This window comes from Mesocricetus auratus, unplaced genomic scaffold (assembly GCF_017639785.1).
Source record: "Mesocricetus auratus isolate SY011 unplaced genomic scaffold, BCM_Maur_2.0 Super-Scaffold_15014, whole genome shotgun sequence".
NCBI lineage: Eukaryota > Metazoa > Chordata > Mammalia > Rodentia > Cricetidae > Mesocricetus > Mesocricetus auratus.
The window spans coordinates 37,611,607-37,633,911 of NW_024429186.1; the positions used below are offsets into that span (position 1 = coordinate 37,611,607).

Sequence of the window (22,305 nt, forward strand, 5' to 3'; positions counted from 1 at the left end):
TTCAAGACCAGGCTGAAGTATACAGTATGAGACCCTGTCTCAAAAACAGTGAGTAACAGAGAATATGTGTGCATATAATGTGTGAGTGTATGTATGTATGCATGTATGTATGTATACACATATTTCAAATGGACTATGACTTTCTCTGCACAAGTATTTCTAAAAGTAAGACTTAGCCAGGTATGGTGAGGCTATGTTTGTAGCTCCAGACACTCTGGAGGCTGAAATAGCGGAGGATCACCTGAGTCCTGGAGTTCCGGCCTAACAACACTCCAGCTCAGAAGATAAAATACAATTTGATAAGGTGGTACAGGCATGAGTGGAAGCTAGAAGTTATGTGTTTGTTTTGTTGAAGTGTTATTTGCAATTGAGAATTTCTCTTAAGGACTTGCCTGTTCAGATTTAAAATGGACTGAACTGAAAACTGAAATATAACTCTCAAACTACGAAAGAGAAAGGGTTACTTGAAACCCCTCCTTTACTAATTCTTTCTTTTCTTTTTCAGATGCGGGCCAGATATCACCCCTCAGAGATTAGCCTGGCTCTGGCTTCTTGTACTGGAAAAATGGTTGACCCAAGAAAAAGTATGTGGGTTTACATTTAAATTTTTTCCTGAGGCCAGAATTGAGAACTTAGAAGAAGTTAGGAGATTTTCCTTCTGTTTGTTACTTCCTTTATTTCATGGTTGGTTGTAGTCTTTCTCAGTATTGACTGTGGAAATGATTTGCTTATTAATTTACCCTGGTATGTTAGCATGTAATATCATTAGGAGTGATACTATTTGGTTAAATATCTCTAAAAGTCTTGCTCTTGAAGAGAACTTTGTGGAATTCAGTGACTATGCCAAGACAGGTGGGCTGTAGAGGTACAAACCTGTAATCCCAGCTGCTCAAAAAGCTGATACAAAAAAGTCACTTGAATCCAGGAGTTCAGTGCTGACCTGGGCAACATAATGAGAATCTGTCTGTCTCTGTCTCTGTCTCTGTCTCTGTCTCTGTCTCTGTCTGTCTCTCTCTCTCTCTCTCTCTCTCTCTCTCTATATATATATATATATATATATATATATATATATATATATATATATATTACTTTGACTCCAGAGAAACAACTCCAGCAATGCTAGAGACAAAACCAAGATCTCACCCACCCCAACTCCTGTCCATTTTTTACTTCAATATTATATTTAGCCTACATGGACTTCAAAGTAAGAAATTCAATTTTTAAATATCCATCATTTGTCCTTGTTTTTATTGTTCTCACTAATCAGAATTAATTTTATATTTAGTTCCATTTTTTGTAAATTTGTCGCTCCCATAACTGTACCAAAAATTCCTGATCTAAATGTATCTTTTTCTTGTTATTGCTTTTCTTTTTTTCTTTCTTTCTTTCTTTTTTTTTTTTTTTGTGGTTTTACGAGACAGGGTTTCTCTGTATTGCTTTGGAGGCTGTCCTGGAACTCACTCTGTAGACCAGGTTGGCCTTGAACTCAAGAGATCCACCTGCCTCTGTCTCCCTAGAGCTGGGATCAAAGATGTGCACCACCACTGCCCAACCTAAATGTATCTTTTAGACAGGCTTTTAACTGGTGTCTAGCAAAGAGAAATTACAGAAACATTAGCAGGAAGATCAAGTAAGAGAAGCAAAATTGTAAAATAATGAAACCTAAGATAAATGAGTCAGTACTAAAGAGAGAAATAGACAACAAAAATGAGATAAAGTAGAAAAGAAAGAAAGATTTGCTAGCATCTTGGAAGGGAGGGGGAAAGAGGACCTTTGTTACTGATTAAGGATCTCCCTATTACAAACATGAAGTCTGTTGAACTAACTGACCTTTCCCCTTGGGGGGAAGAGGGCTTCTTGCTTACTTGTGACCTCATCAGCTGCTCATTGTGGAGGGTTGCTCAACAGCATCAAGTGGTGGATTTCACTTCCCTGGCTCCCTAGGCTAGACAGGGAATTGTTCTTGTTTTGGCAATATCAAACATTATGTAGTGCTTAAAGCCCCGGTGATTCGCTTCTTTAAATGGTTACGGGAATAGTTTCGTTGCTTGGAGAACTATAAACTGTTTTATAAGGACCAGGACTTCAGGTGCACTTTGGAGTACTACAAAGCCAGTTGTGACTTCGTGCTCTGAAAACACAGAGCTGCTTACTTTTGTGCTTTCCCACTGCCTGCCAAGAGCTGCCCTTTAATCATCTGGTGAAGCAGTGAAGCTGCTTTTCTTTTCTTCATTCACTTTCATCTTCTGTCTCTTTATCTTGCAGTGGCTTAGGCCTACATGTGTAAGCATGTGTATAAAGGTTTAGCTACAGAGATGTTTGCTGATAAGCTACTACTAAATGAAGAAAACTAGAAATAACCCTCATGGCCATAGTACACAGGCCTGGTTAATAAATGGAAGCATATCTATATGCAATACACTGTGCCACTGTTCAAAATTATGTGGTAGATGAGTTTTCAGTGTCATTAGTAATACTTCTCCTCTGTTGGAGATTTTATGTTTTATATATTACAGGTATATTATAGTTTACATATTTGTATATTTTAATTTTTCTACATTGAAAATGTATCACTTATTAAAAATTTTTATGTTCAGAATGATTAAAAAATACTCTCTAATCATTTCACGTACAGTAATGATACAACCAGGCAGTGGTGGCTATGCCTTTAATACCAGCACTCAAGAGGCAGAGGCAGGTAGATCTCTGTGAGTTCAAGGCCAGCCTGTTCTATCTACAAAGACAGTTCCAGGACAGCCAGGACTGTTACACAGAGAAACCATGTCAACAAAATGAAACAAACACATAGCTTCATACCACAGGTTTCTTTGATTTGGAAATGAAATGCAGCACCCTGTGCCAGGCATGCATGCTAAATAAACATTAGACCCCTCCCCTTTCCTTTTTTTCAACAACTGGTATACAAAGAATAGTGAATACGAAAAGCATGGTTGAATTAAAAGAGGATTATGAGGGCATGCCCTCTAAAGTTTTCCTGTAACTGTCTTACACATAGCAACAAAAATTCTTGATGAAAAACATGAGTGATTTTTCAAAAAGAGAGAATCAGGCATGGTATCAGCCTTATACCAGAAGGAGAAAAAGGGACAAGAGGATCCTTATACAAGACCAGCCTAGGCTTCATAGCAAGACCGTGTCTCAAAATAGCAAAGGAGAAAAAAAGAAAGGTCACATGAAGTGAATAAACCTTGGCGTCTGAAGCTATTCAGTGAAGGCATTAACGTGTGTGTGTGTGTGTGTGTGTGTGTGTGTGTGTGTGTGTGTGTGTGTGTACATGCATACATGTACACATAGTTGTGTGGATATGTGAGACCGGGTTGAAATCAACATTCCTGACTCTTTCCTTGTCCTTGTTTTTTGTCTTGTTTTTTTGAGACAAAGTCTCTCAAGGAACCTGACACTCGTCAGTTTGGCTATGATGGCAGGCCAGAAAGCTCCCAGGATCATCTTGTGCTGGGATTATATGAAATCAACCCTAGATATTTATTATTGTTGTTTGGTTTTTTTATTGTGTTTTTGTTATGTTTGTTTTTAATCTATGTAGGTATTTTGCCTGTGTGAGTGTATCTTTACACCTTAGCAACTGAGCCATTTCTCTAGTCCAGGTTTTAGGTTTTTGTTCTTTTGTTCCGAGACAGGGTCTTACTATATAGCTCTGCCTTACCTGGAATTCATTATGTAGACCAGGCTGGTCTTGAACTCACAGAGGTCTGCCTGCCTGCCTCTGCCTCCCAAGTGCTAGGACTAAAAGCAGGTGCTAGGATTAATGGTATATACCACCACACCCAGCCCCTTTTGTGTGTGGGGGGGAGGGTCCTAGGGATCTGAACTTAGGTCCTCATGTTTGTGGGGCAACCACTTTTCCAACTGAGCCATCTTTCCTAGCCCCTGTATATTAATTTAAAAAATGTCCAAGTTTAGCCAACTTTACTTCCAAAGGAAAGAATCAAAAAACATATCCACGAGGGCTGGGAGATTACGAGTGCTGGCTGCTCTTCCAGAGGACCCAGGTTCAATTGCCAGCACCCACATTGCAGTTCACAACCATCTGTAACTCCAATGTCAAGGGATCTGATGTCCTCTTTTAGACTCTGCAGGCACCAGAATTGCAGGTGGTGCACAGGCATGCATAATTATATACATATACATAAAATATTACAAAAATATACATATACATAAAAACAAAATAAATCTTCTTTAAAAACGTATCGTTGGGTAATGGTAAAAGTACTTTATCTTAGAGAAATAGCAGAAATGAAATAAGAGTAACTAAAGAGAGATTGTATTTGTTAGGCAAAGCATATGCCTGACCTCTATAATTGCTTATTCCTCTAGAAATTGCTTTCTGCTATTTTCCGGAGAAAACTTGAGTTCCTTTTTTTGTCTGAAGACCTCCAAGGTGACATTCCAGAGAACATCCTCAAGGTAGGAGAGACTGAGGGCCAGTTTCAAGTTCAACTTTCAGGATTGTGGGGGAGACAGGTCTCTAAGCTGTTGGCTGTCCTTTGTTTTCAGAGAAAGCAATAGACAGGCCCCTCCAAGGGGAGTTTAGAGTGAGTATAACTTACCTGATTTTGGAATTCTGGAAGCAGATTGCCCAGCCATACTGATCGTAGCAGGCAATCAATTGTTCTTTGCATTATACCTAGAAGGAACTCATTACTTGGGTTTAATTTAAGATTTTTTAATCTTGACCAGTAGATAATAGAAAATTTGAGGGAGGAAGGGAACTAATATATAATGATGGGCTTGTCTTCTATAACAGACATAATAATATTTTATAGTTACTCTTTACAACAACCTTTTAGGGGTGGATTCCAACTAAATGTTCTCTTTGTCTAGGTAAGCATGATTGCATAGACCAGTAATCAAGAATCTAAAGCCAGCTTGAGCTGCAAAGTGAAAACTTGTCTCTACTACCACCACCCCACAGAAAAAAATGTTAGCAATAAATAGATAATATATAGATAGTTGTATCTATGCCATCTATCAGTTGCTAGCTTTTTCTATAGATATAGATAACTTGAGTGCTTAAGACTCAGTAACTCATTTATTTTTTAAATTTTTGTTAGCATCAAGGGTCTTGCACATTCTAGACAATCAGTCTGTCTTGATCTACAACCCAGATCATTATTTGTTTTCTTAGGGCCCTGCTAACAATTAAGACATATTTGTGGTAAGACTTATGTGAGAACTGACTTGTTTTAATTAAAGGGCTCATGGACTAGCAAGTAATAAAGAGCCACCCCTGAACAGCTTGTACAGATGGAAGAAACAATGCACATTCCTGTGCCCCTTTCTCCTTCAGTTCGCCTATACAAGCAGACTATGGAGAATCATGCTTTTAACAGTCTAATTGAGGAGGCAGACTCAATACCTAATTGAGCTAATACACAGGAGACATATATTTTTAATAGACCATATGGTACTCATTTAATTGTTTGAAGGTGTGTGGGTTAAAAACATTAAGCAAAAACCTCTGATGTCTGTTGCTATAACTAAATACCACAGTCTAGGTAATTTATAAAACAGAAATTTGTTTAGTTCATGTTTGGACACTAGGAAAAAAAAACATATCACTGGTGTCTGCTCAGCATCTGGAAGAGAGGCTTCTTACTGTACCATAACATGGCAGAGAGCATCACAAAGTGAGAGGGGACAGGTGTGCTAACTCAGGGGTCTCCTCAAAACTCCTATTATCGTCAGAATTGACCTTGACAATAGATTCCATACGATCTAAACTCTCTCCCAAAAGCTCAGTCTCCAAATATTAACACATGAAATTGGGGATTAATTATCCAACACATAGATTACTTTCTTGTTGTTTGTTTGAGACAGTGTCTTATATATCCTAGGCTAGCCACAAAGTCTCAGCCTCTCATGTGCTGGGATTCCAGGTATGTGCTATATACCCAGCTATTGACACGTGAACTTTTAAGGTACACATTCAAACTGTAGAAGAAGGCTTTTACAGAAGGATAAAAAATAGACTCTGCCTCAAAACATGGACAGAATTTGGATGAATAGTTAAAAGCTGATATGTAATGTTCTTTCAAAAAATAAATTGAATTGCTTTTAGGTATGCATAATGCCTTACCCACCTGATCTATAATTAAGATCACCAATATAAGGAGAGTGGAATGGGGCTTGGGTAACTGAGATAATCATTTTAACCTTAGTCTCATCAATAAAATGGGAATAATTACAGTATCTCCCTGCGGAGATTATCATAATGGTTGATTTGGTTCTTCCGTAACGAGCCTTGAACAGTGGTCAGCTATACAAAAACCTCTACAAATGTTCACTACCGCTGCTGAGTCATCAAGACACATAAGTCATGTAGCGATCTTGATGACTATCACAGTCTCTTCATTCTCCACCTAGGAGCTGTTTGAAAGTTTAGCACAAAGCCCAGTAGGCAGCATACCTGACAGAAGCCCAAGGTGGGAGAGTGAGACCCCTCAGCTAAGCCCTGAAGCTGTCTCCGTGCTCTGGAATCTCCTGAAGCAAGCCCCCTGGCTAGCCCAGGCCCTGTTGGAGCTCCTGCTTGAGGATCACCACAGCACTAGCTTCTGTCACAGTCCTCTACAGAAGACACTGCTGGACCTCATTCGAAAGGCATTGCAGACCCTTCGGGACCCTGCCTCTCAGACCCCTGGGGTGGCCAACGCTGTCTGTGGAGCCCTTCAGGCTCTATGTTGCACTGCAGAGCCACCAGAGAGTGAATGGCGTGTCCTATGTGAGGAACTATTGGAGACCTGCAGGACTGAGGACAGTCCCTTGCAGGAGGAACAGCTACTTGGTTGCCTGTTGCACAAGGCTGGACGGAGCCTACTGACCCTCTATGGCCAAACCTATGCAGAGAAGGTGGCAGAAAGGCCACCAAAGGCCACACTTTCAGGAAAAGGTGTGTTTCTTTTACTGTTTCTCCTGTACTTTGGTAATTCCAATGTGCCCTCTGAAGTTCTGGACTGGTATTTTACTTACTTGTTGTCCAAGACAAGATAGGCTAAGCAAAACCACATAGCATGTTTTATTGTTATTTGTTTGTTTAAATCAGAGCTTAAGAAAGTAACAGAAGCAACAAAGAGCTTTGCAGAAGCTAAGAGGAATGATGCATCTTTAAGATAAAGTATAAATGGTTGAGTTTAACTTTTACAAGAGTCCACTCTTGAACTAGAAAGACATTTTCCTCTAACCTCCATAATATACACATGCACACACAGTATTAATAATAATAATAAATTTTAAGTGAATAAATATTTGTGCCTAGTCTCAGATTGGTTGGTCTTCAGTGTGGACTGTAGCTTGAGAAAAAGGAGCTCTTCATTTCTTAGTAACCCTCCTAGTGTGATGTTCAGCCTCCCCAGATCATCTGGATCCTGAGCGGGCAATGCTAGCCCTGTTCTCCACTCCTAACCCAGCCCACGCTTGGAAAATGACCTTTTTCTACTGCCTGAGCAACAACAAACACTTCCTGGAGCAGATCCTGGTAAGTCAAGCTTAATTACTGTCCATCATAGAAGAGCCCAGAACTCTCCCTAGGGTGTTTTGGTTTTCTTTGTATCCCGCTCTTGCAATCTAACCAGTGACAAGTCATCTTCTGATTGTCATCCTGAAATCCCCAGCAGAGGGGCCTCTGCGAACCAGTTCCATTCATAATTGATCTGTAGTCACTTTCTACTGAACCTTTGGTAGGAAGTAAGATGTTGGCTATGCATCAGCTTCTGGAGGATGTAGAAAGCAAAAGCCACAAACAAAAGATGTAGGCAGCAAGACAAGGCCTACCTGGCAGAGAGTTTTACTCTAGCTCTTGCCTTCCAAACTGCAACTGAAGCTCATTTACTTCCAAAGATATTTGTGAATCCCTGCTTGATTCTATGCTAAGTGATGGGGTTACAACAGAAGTCAGCCCTCTCTTCAAAATGCTTAGAATGTTGTGCTTTTGTGAACATTTATTTTTATGTAACCGACTCCCCTAATGTGCCAGGAACTCATTCTTTCCAGTTCAGATAACCAGGTGACCTTTGGCTTGCAGGTAACTGCACTAACCCTGTTGAAAGAGGAAGACTTCCCAAGCCTTGGATGCCTGCTTGATAGAGAATTCAGGCCTCTCAGTCACCTGCTGGTGCTCCTCGGATGGACACACTGCCAGAGCCTTGAATCCGCTAAACAATTACTCCAAACCCTCTACAGAACCCAGGTAGCTCATTCAGCACCTCAGAGTGCTCCAGAAGCCAATGCCATGGGACTTTGGGCATAGAAGAGTTCAGGGTCTCACAGTCGGCCACAGTGTCTGATGCCTGAGTCACCATTTGTTTCTTCCTTATCCACATAGGACCAAGGTCATGATGAGCTTCTCAGGGACGCCTGCGAAGGATTGTGGGCTCACTTAGAAGTCTTGGAGTGGTGTGTACAGCAGAGCAGGTATGTCCCTGTCAAGTCATTTCCCCTTCCTACCATACCTGGGGTTCTCTCAGTCCTAGTCCATTTCAGAAGAAAATTTTGATAATGTTGGCCAGACACAAATAATTGGGTCATCTGTTAAACCAGGGGTTGGGGGAAACATAAGTAATAATAAGCTTCCATTTGTGACCATCATGTCACACCCAAAATGTAATTTGGAGTCTGAAAGAACAACAGCTCGTGATCCCTAGGCATGTCGGCCAGGCATTGTTCTAAGCCCCTTACAGCATTCCGGCAGAGTAGATACAGACATGATTTTTGCTTTAAATGTGGGACACCAAGGGCCATGCATGGTGGCTCACACTTTTCATCTCAGCCCCTGGGAGGCAGAGACAGGCAGATCTCTGTGAATTCACAGCCAGCCCGGTCTACGTAGCAAGTTCCAGGCCAGCCCAGGTTAGGTAGTGAGACCTGCCTTAGCCTAGATCTGAATTTCCATTTTATTCTTTGTTCACCTCACCAGGGCGTCAGAAAGCAGTTGGAGGGGTGAGTAGGAAAGGGCTCTTTGAATAAGCCGAAGAAGCTTATTTGAGAGCTGCAGAGAATACAGAACTTAAGAACCTCCATCTTCAGGCCCTTCTTAGACTCCGCTGATCAGCAAAGCCCTTCCTAGGTCTTTTCTAGACAAGCAGCTAACTTGATGGGTATAATTCTTTTAAGGTGGATAAATGTTACCTTTTATCCTAGACCTAGTAAAATATAGTTTGAGAAAGTGAAACCCGAAGTATTTCAGGCTAGAGAAGAAGAGGAAACATCGTTGTCTCTCTGCAGGGCAAGAATATAAACTGCCTCCCTTTCGTTCTTCCAACTTTCCCTTTCAGCAGCCTCATACCAAAGAGAGAGCTCTTGTGTCACTTACATGGTGGAGACAGTCACTCAGTGCTCTACTCTCTCCATCACCTTACAAACCTGCCAGCCCTCGGGGAGGAAGAAGTCCTCAAGCTCTTACAGAAGGTGCCAGCTAAGGACCTCCATCGAGAGCATGGTGAGTTGGCCCTGGTGTAGTCACATTGTATCATAGGGATCAGGGAACTTTCTCAGCTGAGAGCAGATGTTTCCAGTAGGGAGATGTTGCTTTGCTTTGCTTTGCTTTGCTTTGCTTTGCTTTGCTTTGCTTTGCTTTGCTTTGCTTTTCAAAAAGACCTACCACAAACCAGTGTTTCCACATTCCTTTTTTTCCCCCTTTTCTCCCCGCCCTGCCTCCAGAAAGATGGACAGCTTGTTTGGCAAATGTCCTAAAAGAACTAGAATTCTGATTCACACCTAGAAGTGTAAAAAGGCTTCCAAGGATGTATTTGACATTTGGCCTCTGAACCCACTGAGATGTACTTGGAGCTTGGGACTTCAACCTAAAAGGGGCAGTGATCTGACCATGATTGGGGTACAAACCATGTGGAGTTTAAGTTAGAGCCCGGGCAATAGAGGCCACGACTGGGGGAGAAAAGCAAAGCAAAGGGTACTAAGCTGGTATTGACTAGGGTAAAGGCCTTCAGAAGTTGCATGTTAGACACGCAGGTGGGTAAGAACTACCCTGCTTCAGCCATGCATGCTGCTCAGGCCTGAAAAGGTTAACTCTGAAGTTCTACCTGTTTCTCCACTTCAGATACCCAGGATGCCTCAATCCCTGAGCACCTGAGCCAGGGTCAGAGCCTGACCCTCTACCAGGGCTTCTGTGCCATGAAGTATGCTGTCTATGCCCTCTGTGTGAACTTACATCAGCACACTCAGTGCCAGGATTGCAGAGACATCGCCTCCTCCGAGGACCTGGCCTTGGTGGAGCCAGGCAATGATTCCCTCCCCTCCACAGGTACAGAGCTTCCCTTCCCTGGCATATGCAGAAACCTTCCTCAGGAACTGCTTTGTGTGGTTACCATTTCCTTCCAGGATGGAGTGCCCTTGATTTGAAAAGCACTTGGGATTAATCTTATCCATTTGTCAGCCTCTGCATCAAAGGAACGTGCTTACATCTTAATGGATCTTAATCTGATCATCTAGTATAGTATCTGCCAAATGTTTTCTTGTTTGTAGCTAGACACCATAGTAAGAATAGCATTTCAGGGGCTGGAAATGATGGCTCTGTGGTTAAGAGCACTGGCTGCAGCCCAGCAGTGGTGACGCACACCTTTGATCCCAGCACTCAGGAGGCAGATACACGTTGATCTCTGTTTGAGGCCAGCCTGGTCTACAGACTGAGTTCCAGGACAGCCAGAGCTATACAGAGAAACCCTGTCCTGAAAAGTGGCAGGGGGAGCACTAGCTGCTCTTCCAGAGGTCCTGAGTTCAACAGTCAGCAGTGTACAGGAACCACAAGGCAGTTTATAATAATCTGTAACCATAGTCCCATGGAATCTGATGCAGAAAAAACACCCATATACATAAAATACATAAGTAAATAGATCTTTTGAAATAACAGAATAACATTTCACATCGACTCTGGTTTAAACTTACTTGTGCAGTTTATGTCTTTATATGTGTGTGTGTTTATATATATATGAAATATAAACTGAAGCTTAGTTTTAAGAAATAGTACTCCAAATGGAGCATATTTAGGATTTTTTTCCTTTTCTAGTTTTGAGAAATAGTACACCAAATGGAACATACTTAGGATTTTTTTTTTTCTCTTTTCCCTTCCTTCCTTCCAAGTAGTACTGTGTAGTCCAAGTGAAAATTGATGTAGCATGGTTTGGCCTCAAACTCTTAAGCCTCCCCAACACTAGGATTGCAGGCCTGAAATACCATGCTTAGCTCTGCTTCTTCCTCCTCTTCTTCTTCCTCCTTATCTTCCTTTAAATGTATTTTTTAGGTTTTTTTTTAAAATACATGTGGGTATTTTGCCTACATGTCTGCTTCCCACAGAGAGGCCAGAACACACCAGCTCTCCTTAGACCTTGAGTTACAGAGGTTGTGAGCCATCATGTAGGTGCTGGGAATCAAACCCAAGTCCTCTGCATGCACAGACAGTGCTCTTAATCCCTGAGCTGTCTCTCCAGCCCCTTCTTTTTTATGGCAATTTTATTCTGTAGCTTAGGCTGGCCTTGAATTTGTGACAGTCTTCCAGCCTCAGCCTCCTGAATGCTGGGACTAGAATTGTGCTGCCATACCCTTGTTGAATATCAAATGTTTAAGTGCCCTGGGCAGCCTGAGATTGTTGTTATAGTAACAGGAGGTTGAACTAGAATCGAGGGGTAAAGAACCTATATTTCCTTAATTCCTACAACTCGAATGTGAAGTAGTTGTCAGAGGTAAGAAGTAATGTCATAATTTAAGAGACGAAATGTAAGCCGGGTGTTGGTGGCACACGCCTTTAATCCCAGCACTTGGGAGGCAGAGGCAGGCGGATCTCTGTGAGTTTGAGGTCAGCCTGGTCTACAGAGCGAGTTCCAGGACAGCCTCCAAAGCCACAGAGAAACCCTGTCTCGAAAAACCAAAAAAAAAAAAAAAAAAAAAAAAGAGCCGAAATGTAGGGAGTATGCAGTGGGCTATGCTTTTTAATGGTTTTCTCTCTCTTCTCTTCCTCCCGTGTCTTTTCTTATTCATCCTCCTTAGGTGCTTCACATCTCTTCCCAACATACCTGACCCGATGCCGGCAGTATTTACGCAGTATCCCTGACTCTCTGTGCCTGGAAATTCTGGAAAACATCTTCTCTTTGCTCCTCATCACCTCTGCCGATCTTCACCCAGAGCCTCACCTGCCGGAGGACTATGCTGAGGATGAAGACGCTGAGGGAAAAGGCTCCTCGGGTTTGAGGTCTCCATCAGAGAGTCCTCAGCACGTAGCCCCACCCGAGAGGAAGCCAGAGCGCGGTTCCCTGGGACCCAGGAGCCTTGCTCATCACACAACGCCGAGCTGTCCAAAGGCAGAGCCAAAAGACAGCTCGTCAGGACCTCACAAGCACAGCTTCTTGGACCTGAAGCACTTTACTAGTGGCCTGAGTGGATTCCTGGCTGATGAGTTTGCAATAGGAGCATTCCTCAGCCTTGTTCAGGAGCAACTCGATGAGATCAGCAGACACAGCACTCCCGAGGAAGGCCAGAGCTGTTCAGCGGGCAGAGATGGACTGCAGAACCGCCTGCACCGGTTCTCCAAGGTTCTCTCTGAGGCCCAGTGGCGATACAAGGTGGTAATAAGCAACCAGGGCTCAGGTGAGTGCAAGGGGACGGAACTAGAAGGTCTAGAAAGTAGGAAAGGAGAAAAGTCCGGGACAGGCATGTGAGAGCCACACCCTAATCCAGGGAATATGGCATCTCAGAGCTTAGTGAAGATTGTCCCTGCCTGTTTCCACAAGAAGTCAAATCAAAACTAGTCAGTGTGTCTGTGTTTCAGAAGAGCAGCCTTCCCGAAGATACCGGCCCATCACCACAAGGCACTCTAGTCTCCGTCGAGGTCGTCGGACTAGAAAGACCCGGGCAGGTGATCCAAAAACTCTCTTCTCTCTTCTCAAGCCTTGTTCTCTTATGCCTGACAAAAAGGCATACCGATGCTTGTTCAGTGTTCTTTTAGGCAGAGCACATGGTCAAAATAAAAAATAACCACCATCTGCTCACTAAGTACTAACACAGCTTGAGAGATCCTTCTAGTCCCACCCCTTCCCCAGTCAAGTCGTCAGTTTTTTACATAGCCATCCAGAAATTTCCCACGCAACACATACCTTTTCACATATACTGGTAACACACACACACACACACACACACACACACACACACACACACACACACAGTAACATCAGTAACATGCTGGGCAGGGTAAAGGATGCCATAAGAGAAACCTGGGAAAACTGCATGGTGATGTTGCTACAGCTCTGAAGTTGCTCAGTTGATTGGTTTTGGACATGGGCCAAGTTTGCATCCCCCTGCTTCATCCAGCACAGAGCATGCATTCCATTTCCTTTTTCCTACAGCTGCCTCCTCTTTCCACAGGGCTACCTCAGTAGTGGCCCAAGAAGACTCCCTTGGAGGGTGACAGCCTCCATTGGCCAGTCTCAGCACTTAGGAAAGCTGATGCTAAGCTGCTATTCCTCCTGGGCTTTGAACAGGGTAGACTTTGGTAGGCAGGGTTTAACACTTACATTTCCTACCTTTTCAGGTTTGGGGACACATCTTCTATGTCAAAAAAAGTCATGAGTCCTCTTTGTCCGTATTGTTTCCTAGTTATGATAGTTGTGCTTTTATTTTACCAAGCTCTTGCTAGTTCTTAGTCAGCAGATGATGGTCACTAGATGCTAGGACTCTAAGACCCCACATGGTAAAAACCCCTGGTATAGACTGCCTCCCAGAGAGCTCTGGGACCACATCGTCCCTGCCATCCATCCTTGCTGGAGTCACCCTTTATTCTCAGTCTATCCAGATCTGGGCTCACAGGCTGGCTTTGCAATTTATACACTATAAGAAGTTGATGACCAATTTTCACCGTTCTACCTCCAGATGGCCGGGAAAGAGGCTCCAACCACTCCCTGGAGAGTACCAGCAGTGAGCTGAGCACAAGTACTTCAGGTATCTGGGTCCCAGCCAGCTGATAACTTTAGGCAACTTTTTCCATGTCCAAACTTGGCATGCCCTGTGGTGTGAACACCAGGACTGAACCTTTGTTCAAGGTTTATTCTGCAGATAATGGAATAGATGTCTGCTAGAGAAGGGGAAAAGGGCTTTCAGTCTCAGTTAAGTTACCCAAAGCAGAGAGAAGGTGACTATTCAAGGAAGGTCATTAGAACTTGTATCCAGCCGGGCAGTGGTGGCGCACGCCTTTAATCCCAGCACTCGGGAGAGGCAGAGGCAGGTGGATCTCTGTGAGTTCAAGGCCGGGCTGGACCGACAGCCTCCAAAACAATACAGAGAAACCCTGTCTCGTAAAAACCAAAAAAAAAAAAAAAAAAAAAAAAAAAAAAAGAACTTGTATCCTAAGATGGTAATAAATGTTTACCCTTCATTTAAACAAAAAACAAGACCTATTTACAGATCTGTTGGAGAAAATATATGAATGTGGAGAGAGGTGACAACTCTGTTTTATCCTGACGGTGTCCAATGTTCTTACACCTTACAGAAGGGAGTCTGAGCGCTGTGTCTGGGCAGGTAGAGCCTGACAGCCGGTTGCAGCCCCAACCTCAGAGTTCCATCCTCCCCATGATGTTCTCCCCACCGGAGTCCCTGCTGGCATCCTGTATCCTCAGGGGGAACTTTGCAGAAGCTCATCAGGTGAGGGGAGACGTCTCATGTAAAGCATGCTAACTCAGCCCCTGACTGGCTGTCACATTGGGCCTCCGGGAAAGCTAAATGCATGTGACACCAAAAGTACTTGAGAGTGCTTGCAGAGGGTCACATTGAGCAGGAAAAAAATCAAAACAAAACAAAAAACCAGAGAGGAATTTCCACATGTGCAGGTCCAGTGCTTGGCACGGCAGGGTTAGAGACACTGAGTCACTATGTTCTTAATGCAAGCAGTGTTTTAACAAACTGAAGTAGCCGCAATCTCATCACCTCCAAACAGTGAAACTTTTGTCTCTTTCCTCATACCCCTGGGTGCATATCTGGGTTTTTATATAGTTAAAAATCATAATGCAGCTAGCTTTTGGCAATAAACAGAATGACAGTTCAGTTCAGTGCACAGCATAGGGGCTGGCAAACTGGTGTGTCGTGGGATGTAGGGTAGACAACACTGAATAGCGGTCAGAATAACAACAGCAGTCAGAACAACTCAAGCAGTATAATTCCTGCTTCTCCCACTTGAGAGTAAGGTTAAGAAGATTATACAGGAGCCGTGAGAAATGCAGGAATCCTCTGTGTTATTTAATCTCAGTAGCATTAAGTGTCATTCTTCTGTGCCTCAAACACTCCGTGCATTTTTTTGAAACTTAATGCTGGCCCCTGAACATTTAGGTTAGAGTTTTCTATGGCACGACTCCAGTTGTTAAGGAGATGTCGGGAAATCTCCATGCTAACAAGGTCTTTCTTTTTTTTTTATCATTTTTTATTTTAATTTTAAATAGCTTGTTTTACATGTCAATCCCAGTTCCCTCTCCCTCCCCTCCTCCCGCACTCCCCTCCCCCCCCACCCTCCCACCCTATTGCCAAATCTAAAAAGGTCTTTCTTAATTCCTCCTGTTTCTTTTAGAGTTTGTACCTTGATGATTAGGAGCCTCTGGACAGGATAGGGGATCCCTCCACCACAACCTTTCTTTTGTGGTGCTGAGGATTGAACCAAGGGTCTCACACGTTCTGGGCTTTACAATGAAGTACACCTGGATCGAAAACGGATCCTGGATCTTATTGTTCTGCTGCTGCTGTTGTTACTTCCCAGCCTTTCTTCAACCTGAACAGCTTGGCTAGGAGTTGGCATGGCATTTTCTCTCCTAAATACCACATATTTCTCTTCCTTTCCTCAAGTCATGGTGTTTTTAACCTAGTTACAAAATAAGTTGCGTGTATCACAAACAGTATTAACAAGAAAATAAAATTAGTATTAGCACTATTAACACTACCATATAGAAACAACCAATGTAAACCAGTCAGTGGTGGCACAGCCTTTAATCCCAGGACTTGGGAGGCAAAGGCAGGCGGATCTCTGAGTTAGAGGCCAGCCTGGTCTACAGAGTGAATTCCAAGACAGCAGAGCACTAGTTTATGTCAACTGGACACAAGTTAGAATCATCAGAGTCTCAACTGAGAAAATGCCTCCATAGGATTGAGTTATAGGCAAGCCTGTAGGGATTTTAAATTAGTGATTGATGGGGGAGGGCCCAGCCTATAGTGGGCGGTGCCACCTCTGGGCTAGTATTCCTGTATTCTATAAGAGATCAGGCTGAGCAAGCCAGTAAGCAGCACCCCACCCCCAAGGCCTCTGATCAGCTCCCGCCTCCAGGTTCCATCCATGTTTTAGTTCCTGTCCTGACTTCCCTCAGTGATGGACTATGATATAGAAGTGGAAGCCAAATTAACCCTCTCCTCCCCAAATTGCTTTGGTCATGGTGTTTCATCACAGCACTAAAATAGCATCATTACTTAAATTCCTGGTCAGGAAAAATATTTTCTTGTTTCCTCTGAAGTCACTGATGGCATTTGCTTATTTCCTTCTGACCTTTGGCGATTTGTTTATGAACTTTTGTGAGCTGTTTTGTATTTTGTCTCTTTGTAACGTTCAGTGCTAGCTAGGTGTAGTGGCACAGGCCTTTAATCCCAGCACTTGGGAGGCAGAGACAGGTGTATCAGTGCTGCCCTTGTCTATGGAGTGAGTTTCAGGACAGCCAGTGCTACACAGAAACACTCTGTCTCAAAAAGAAAAAAAAACCTAATCTCCCTCATGCTCTGAAATAGCCGTCTTGAGGTCATGGTCTAATGAATTGACCCAGCATCCTTGCTCTGGATATTCCCAGACTATGCAGACCCACCATTGCCATGCCCCCCACTTCTTATGACAGGTGGTATTCATGTTCAACCTAAAGTCCTCACCCAGCGCTGGGGAGCTGATGTTTGTAGAGCGTTACCAAGAGGTGATCCAGGAACTGGCCCATGTAGAGCACAAGATTGAGAACCAGAATTCAGATGGGGGTAACAACACCGTTCGGCGCACTGGCAGTGGGCGCTCAACTCTACAAGCCATTGGCAGCGCTGCAGCAGCAGGTTAGTTTTCCTCACTGACGTCAAAGGGAAGGGTAGCCGCGGTGGTGGCATAAGGGAAGAACCCACCTACGTCTTCATGAGAAATGCCAGAAATGGAAAACAGGACACCCGTCCCCAAAACCAACACTCCTGACACATTCCAAGCCGTTTCCTGGCTGCATGCAGCCTCCTTGACTAGGTGGTCACATGCCTGCCACTCAAGCCATTCCTGCTTATTCTCTGCAACTTCAGCTAAAGAACAAGACTGTTGTACAGGTGCATTTGGGGATCACTCCTTTAGGCATTAAAGGACTGTTAATTGTTCCTTTTTCATGTAGTTATTCAGCAAGAAAGGGTATTACTTGACTGTTCCTGAAGTGAAAAATCGATTGTTAATGTTTGTAGCCTGGGGGCCACATCCCATCGGTCCCCAACTGTGGCGGCACACTCCAGCAGCTACCTCCCCTTGTTTCTTAAGCAGAAACTTGTCCCACATTTTTACCTCTCCTGTTGCTCCCCAGGCTCCATGTATCAGGTTACCATCATGCGTTGTCCTGTATATATGCTTCCAGAAACCTTTCAGTTCCACTTAAAATATGTGCCCAAGTCCTCACACTTGTTCAGCAGGTATTATTACCCAGTGAGCTGGCACTGGCATGTACCCAGCCCCCTATTTAAGGCGTAGTTAGGCACATCTTTTCAATGGTCTTGCTAGGAAGAGGCTCTTACAGCAGTAGTGTTGTCTACTTTGCTTTTTTAGCTGTGTGTTCAGAGAGTGTTTCCACTTGGCCAACCCTGATCCGTGTCTTTTGCAGCCTGCTTTAGATCCCATTGGGAAGATGCCCTCCTTCACCAGTGTCCTCTGGGTTTGTTGGGGCCTTCATGGCTTTGTTTTGGCTCTGTAAGAGTGGCCCTAATGAAAGTGTTAGTGTGTACAGAACCTGTGCAGAAGAACCTAAGTCAAACTACTTCTACGGTGGTTGCTAGACTCACCCTAACCCTTGCCTTTTGCTCCGCTGCTCATGTCCAGGAATGGTGTTTTACTCCATCTCTGATGTGACTGACAAGCTCCTTAACCTCTCCGAAGACCCCATCCCCACGCTCCAGGAAGATTTTTGGATCAATGCTACTCTGACGGATCCCACCACTCCCCTTAGAGAAGTTCTGGAAGACCTCAGTCCCCCTGCCATGGCTGCATTTGACCTAGCGTGCTGCCAATGCCAGCTCTGGAAGACCTGCAAACAGCTCTTAGAAACCGCTGAGCGACGTCTGAGCAGCAGCCTTGAGAGCCGAGGTAAGTGGGTGCCGTTCATCTCTCCATTCCTATTCATTCATTCATTCACTCATTCATTCATTCATTATCATCTGTATCAATGATCTCAGCAAACCTTAAATTGTGGACAGAGTAAAAGGAGAAAGTATTAAACATTAGTTAAAACCCTCATCCTAATGGCATGCAGACTGTTGGGTGTCTCGTATTCATAGACAGCAATCTTCAGCCATTAGAGGAAATTCTTTTCTAATTTATCATAAAATGAAGGAAGAAACATACATTCAACAAGAAAGTCAAAGGGCAGCTAGGCTTGTAGGGAAGAAGGTGCTACAAAGGAACCCACTTTAAAGGATGATACAGATGTGTGGGTGGGGTGAGGGTATAACGTGCTTGAACCCCAGGTTCAATTTGTTAGCATATGTGAAGGAACAAATGAAGGAGTGCCCTTAGACCGCAGTCCCTCCTGGGTTAAAGGGTTGAGCCTAGAGTGGGACTGCCATGACTCTGTAAAGCAAGGTAAAGGAAACTGTCCTAGGGCATGGACATGGAATTCTTAGAGCAGTGGTTCTCAACCTGTGGGTCACAACCCCTTTGGGATCACACAACCTTTTCACAGGGCTCACCCAAGACCATTGGAAAGCACAGATATTTACATTATAATTCATACCAGTAGCAAAATTATAGTTATGAAGTAGCAATGAAGTAATTTTATGTTGGGGGGAACTGTGCAAAGGAGTCACAACATGAGGAAGGTTGAGAACCACTGCCTTGGAATCAGTATGTAAAGTATGAAGACAGCCCGGAGTGATTAGAAAATACACAAATCTGATTCCAGCTCAGGTCCTTAGCTGAAGAGAGTAGGAAGGCAGATCCCCAAGAAGCATCCCTTTGGCTATGGTCAACAAATCCCACAGAAATGCCAGAGATTCTGAATCTGCCGTTGATGGCTGAGGCAGTCGGAGTCTCAGGCATGGCATACACCAGGTCTGCTTGTTGCCGCCCAAAATGTCACAGTGTGTACCTCACACTTACTATTAGAAAAGATAAAATTACACAAGGAATTGAGCGCCAGCCTCTGAAAATCCATTTCTCTCTGCATCCCTCTTCCTTCGTCTGTTTCAGGTCGACGGCTAGACCAGGTTGTCCTCAATCCCGATGGCATTCGAGGTTTTCCTGCTGTCCTTCAGCAAATTAACAAGATTCTCAATTATCCACATACCTCACTGGGACAAACAAAAGCAGGTGAGATGCTTTGCCCTGCCACCTCCTCTTCCTGGACTTGGAACAGTGGGTCAGCAGACATGTTTCCCCCTTCCTTTCTCGAATGTTTTCCGTAGACACTCTAGAAGAAAGGGGAGGAGGAGCTCCACGGTGCAGCATCTCAGAGCTGCTTCAGACGTGCTGGCCCAGCCTCACCGAGGACTGTGTTGCCAGCCACAGCAGCCTTTCCCAGCAACTGGACCAGGCTCTCCAGTCACTTCGAGAGGCACTAGCACTACCAGGTACCAGTCTGCCTTCGGGGGAAGGGATAGCAGAGAACTGAGCGAGGGAGAAGAGACAGCCGAGGATACAGGAGCGCATCCTCTGCACTCTAGAGCTCCATCAGCCTTTGCTGTCTGAGCAAGGCACTTCCCTCTTCCCCAGCTCTCAGTTGAAAGGACACTTAACCACTCTCGCTAGCAGGTACATGTTTTCATTCTTGGTGAGAAGTATACCCAGCTGGTAGTTAGTAGGTATCGGTCAGTCCTCCCCAAAAGTGTCGTGTGCTCTTCATAAAGCGGTTTCACCCCAGAGGGTAAAACAACGATTTACCCTGATTTCTCTGAACTCCACGCTCTTCCTGGATGAGATCATTTGCCCAGGTGGCTGAATTGGGATGGTTGGTTGGTTGTTTTATTTGTCTACCTTCTAAGTGTAGGGATCACATAGTCATCTGTGTCCTGTAGACACCAGTGCACTCTGTAGGAAGCTCAGCTTACACATTGGATCAAAAGTTGACCCAAAGCTGAAGGGCCAGAGAGATGGCTCAGTGGTTAAGACTACTTGCTGCTCTTCCAGAGGACCCAAATTTAGTTCCCAGCACCCACAGTGAGCAGTTCACAAACACCTGTAACTCTAGCTGTAGTGAGTTCTTCATTTTCCTCTGGCATTTGCAGGTACCCCAGATCCACACACACATATACAAAGATCAAGTAAGCATTTATTTTTAGAAATTGACCCAAAGCTAGAAGCAGAGATTAAAGCCATGTCTGTTCTCCCGCCCTATTCCTCTCAGAGCCCAAGAGTACTCCACTCACTTCCTTAGTGGAGCAAACAGCCCAGAAGGCCCCTGAGGCAGAGGCCCACCCAGTGCACGTCCAAAGCCAGCTCCTCCAGAAGGCCCTGGGGAAACAGGCGCCGGCAGGCAGCAGACAGACTGACTGTGTGGGGACCTTCTTCAGACAGACTGACTATGTGGGGACCTTCTTCTGCTACTGCAGCACCCTGGCAACAGTTCTTCTTCGGAGTTTGAGCTCTGATCCCGGTAAGTAGTGAGAGAACGACTCAGAGTCTTTAGGGAAAGGAAGAGAATACATGCTTCCTTAAGAGGCTTTCTCTAGGTACACAATAACTAAGGGTACAAGATTTGCAGAATTCCCTTATTCGTCTATTTTTTGCCTCTTTGTGTGAAGTAAAATTACACAGCACATGGAAGTCCTCAATAATATCTCATGGAATTAGTGCCTCAAAAATCTTTTGAAGCCAGGTGTGGTAGTATATGCCTAGAATCCCAACACTCAGAGGGCAGAGGCAGAAGGATCAGGAGTTCCAAGCCAGCCTGGGCTATATGATAACCCTGTAAGAAAACACAGCAAAAATTCTGTCAGACCTGGGGTCCATCGTAGATTTGAGAGTCCAGTAGAAAAATCAAGCTTTTGACTTGGGGCCCAGATTCTTTGAGTTCATAGCAAGTTCCAGGTGAAGGGATAAAAATCTGAAATCTTAAATTTTCCAGATTCCAAACCTTTTTAACCACCAACCTGATGCCATAAATGGTTTGACGGGTCATAGTTAGCACAGAGATGCATGGAATTATTGTATCATCTTACTTTTGGGTTCTATATTTAAGATATAAGTGAAACATCAGTGTTTGGACTTAGATCCCATCCCCCATGATACTCTATTCTATGCATGCAAGCCTTCCAGAAGCCAAAACACATCTAGTCTTAAGTGATTGTATGTATGCTCATGCTGTCAATTTCAACTTCAGTCATGTTGAGGTGAGCATTGTGTTCTGTCTGTAGTTAGACCAGCCACAGTTTTTCTGGTTTGGAAGTCTTTAACACTGTAAGATGTAAATGAACTTGTATCCAGGATCATGTTGAGTATACCTTTACCTATGGTGAATCAACAGAAATGTTTTTCATGCTGTCATCATTGTCATTCCCAATATGACTAACAGGTTTTCTGAAACAGAGCCCTGAGCGGTTGCATCCAGCAGGACACAGAGCATTTCTTTATTTTCTCAGATAACGTGGAGGTCAAGGTTGGAAACCCCTTTGTTCTCCTGCAGCAGAGCTCTTCCCAGCTGGCGTCACATCTCCTGCTTGAGAGACAAGTTCCTCCAGACAGGTGGGCATCACTTGCAGGAGATTTTACTCTTTTATAGCATGTTAAGTCAACATGCACCGGCAGAGGCCGGTGGATCTCTGAGTTCCAGGCCAGCCTGGTCTACAGATTGAGTTCTAGGATAGCCAGGACTAAACAGAGAAACCCTGTCTCAAGAAAAAAAAAATTAAACAAATTGATAGGTCTTTTAACCTAGCAATCCATGCAGAGGAATTTCTCCTGACGCTTGGTTGTACGTGTGAAAAGTGGCCGGGCATTGGTGGCGCACACATTTAATCCCAGCACTTGGGAGGCAGAGGCAGGCAGATCTCTGTGAGTTCAAGGCCAACCTGGTCCCAAGCGAGTTC

General features: G+C 44.1%; 1 protein-coding gene across 3 annotated transcripts in view; it reads left to right on the forward strand.

Annotated features, from left to right (window-relative positions):
* The window catches only part of Zfyve26 (zinc finger FYVE-type containing 26), a 62,658-nt gene that overhangs the window by 2,125 nt on the left and 38,228 nt on the right, over positions 1–22,305 (forward strand). For 2 of the 3 annotated variants that reach the window (XM_040742837.1, XM_040742838.1), the window contains exons 3-20: positions 506–584; positions 4,357–4,446; positions 6,406–6,928; positions 7,383–7,513; positions 8,060–8,224; positions 8,360–8,448; positions 9,309–9,472; positions 10,091–10,294; positions 12,034–12,630; positions 12,812–12,898; positions 13,909–13,977; positions 14,525–14,676; positions 16,896–17,097; positions 18,107–18,370; positions 19,472–19,591; positions 19,687–19,851; positions 20,625–20,873; positions 21,859–21,961. In XM_040742837.1, the coding sequence (XP_040598771.1) occupies positions 506–584; positions 4,357–4,446; positions 6,406–6,928; positions 7,383–7,513; positions 8,060–8,224; positions 8,360–8,448; positions 9,309–9,472; positions 10,091–10,294; positions 12,034–12,630; positions 12,812–12,898; positions 13,909–13,977; positions 14,525–14,676; positions 16,896–17,097; positions 18,107–18,370; positions 19,472–19,591; positions 19,687–19,851; positions 20,625–20,873; positions 21,859–21,961 (3,453 nt within the window). The remainder of the gene's footprint in view (positions 1–505; positions 585–4,356; positions 4,447–6,405; positions 6,929–7,382; positions 7,514–8,059; positions 8,225–8,359; positions 8,449–9,308; positions 9,473–10,090; positions 10,295–12,033; positions 12,631–12,811; positions 12,899–13,908; positions 13,978–14,524; positions 14,677–16,895; positions 17,098–18,106; positions 18,371–19,471; positions 19,592–19,686; positions 19,852–20,624; positions 20,874–21,858; positions 21,962–22,305) is intronic. The other variant, XM_040742839.1, reaches the window with a different exon arrangement.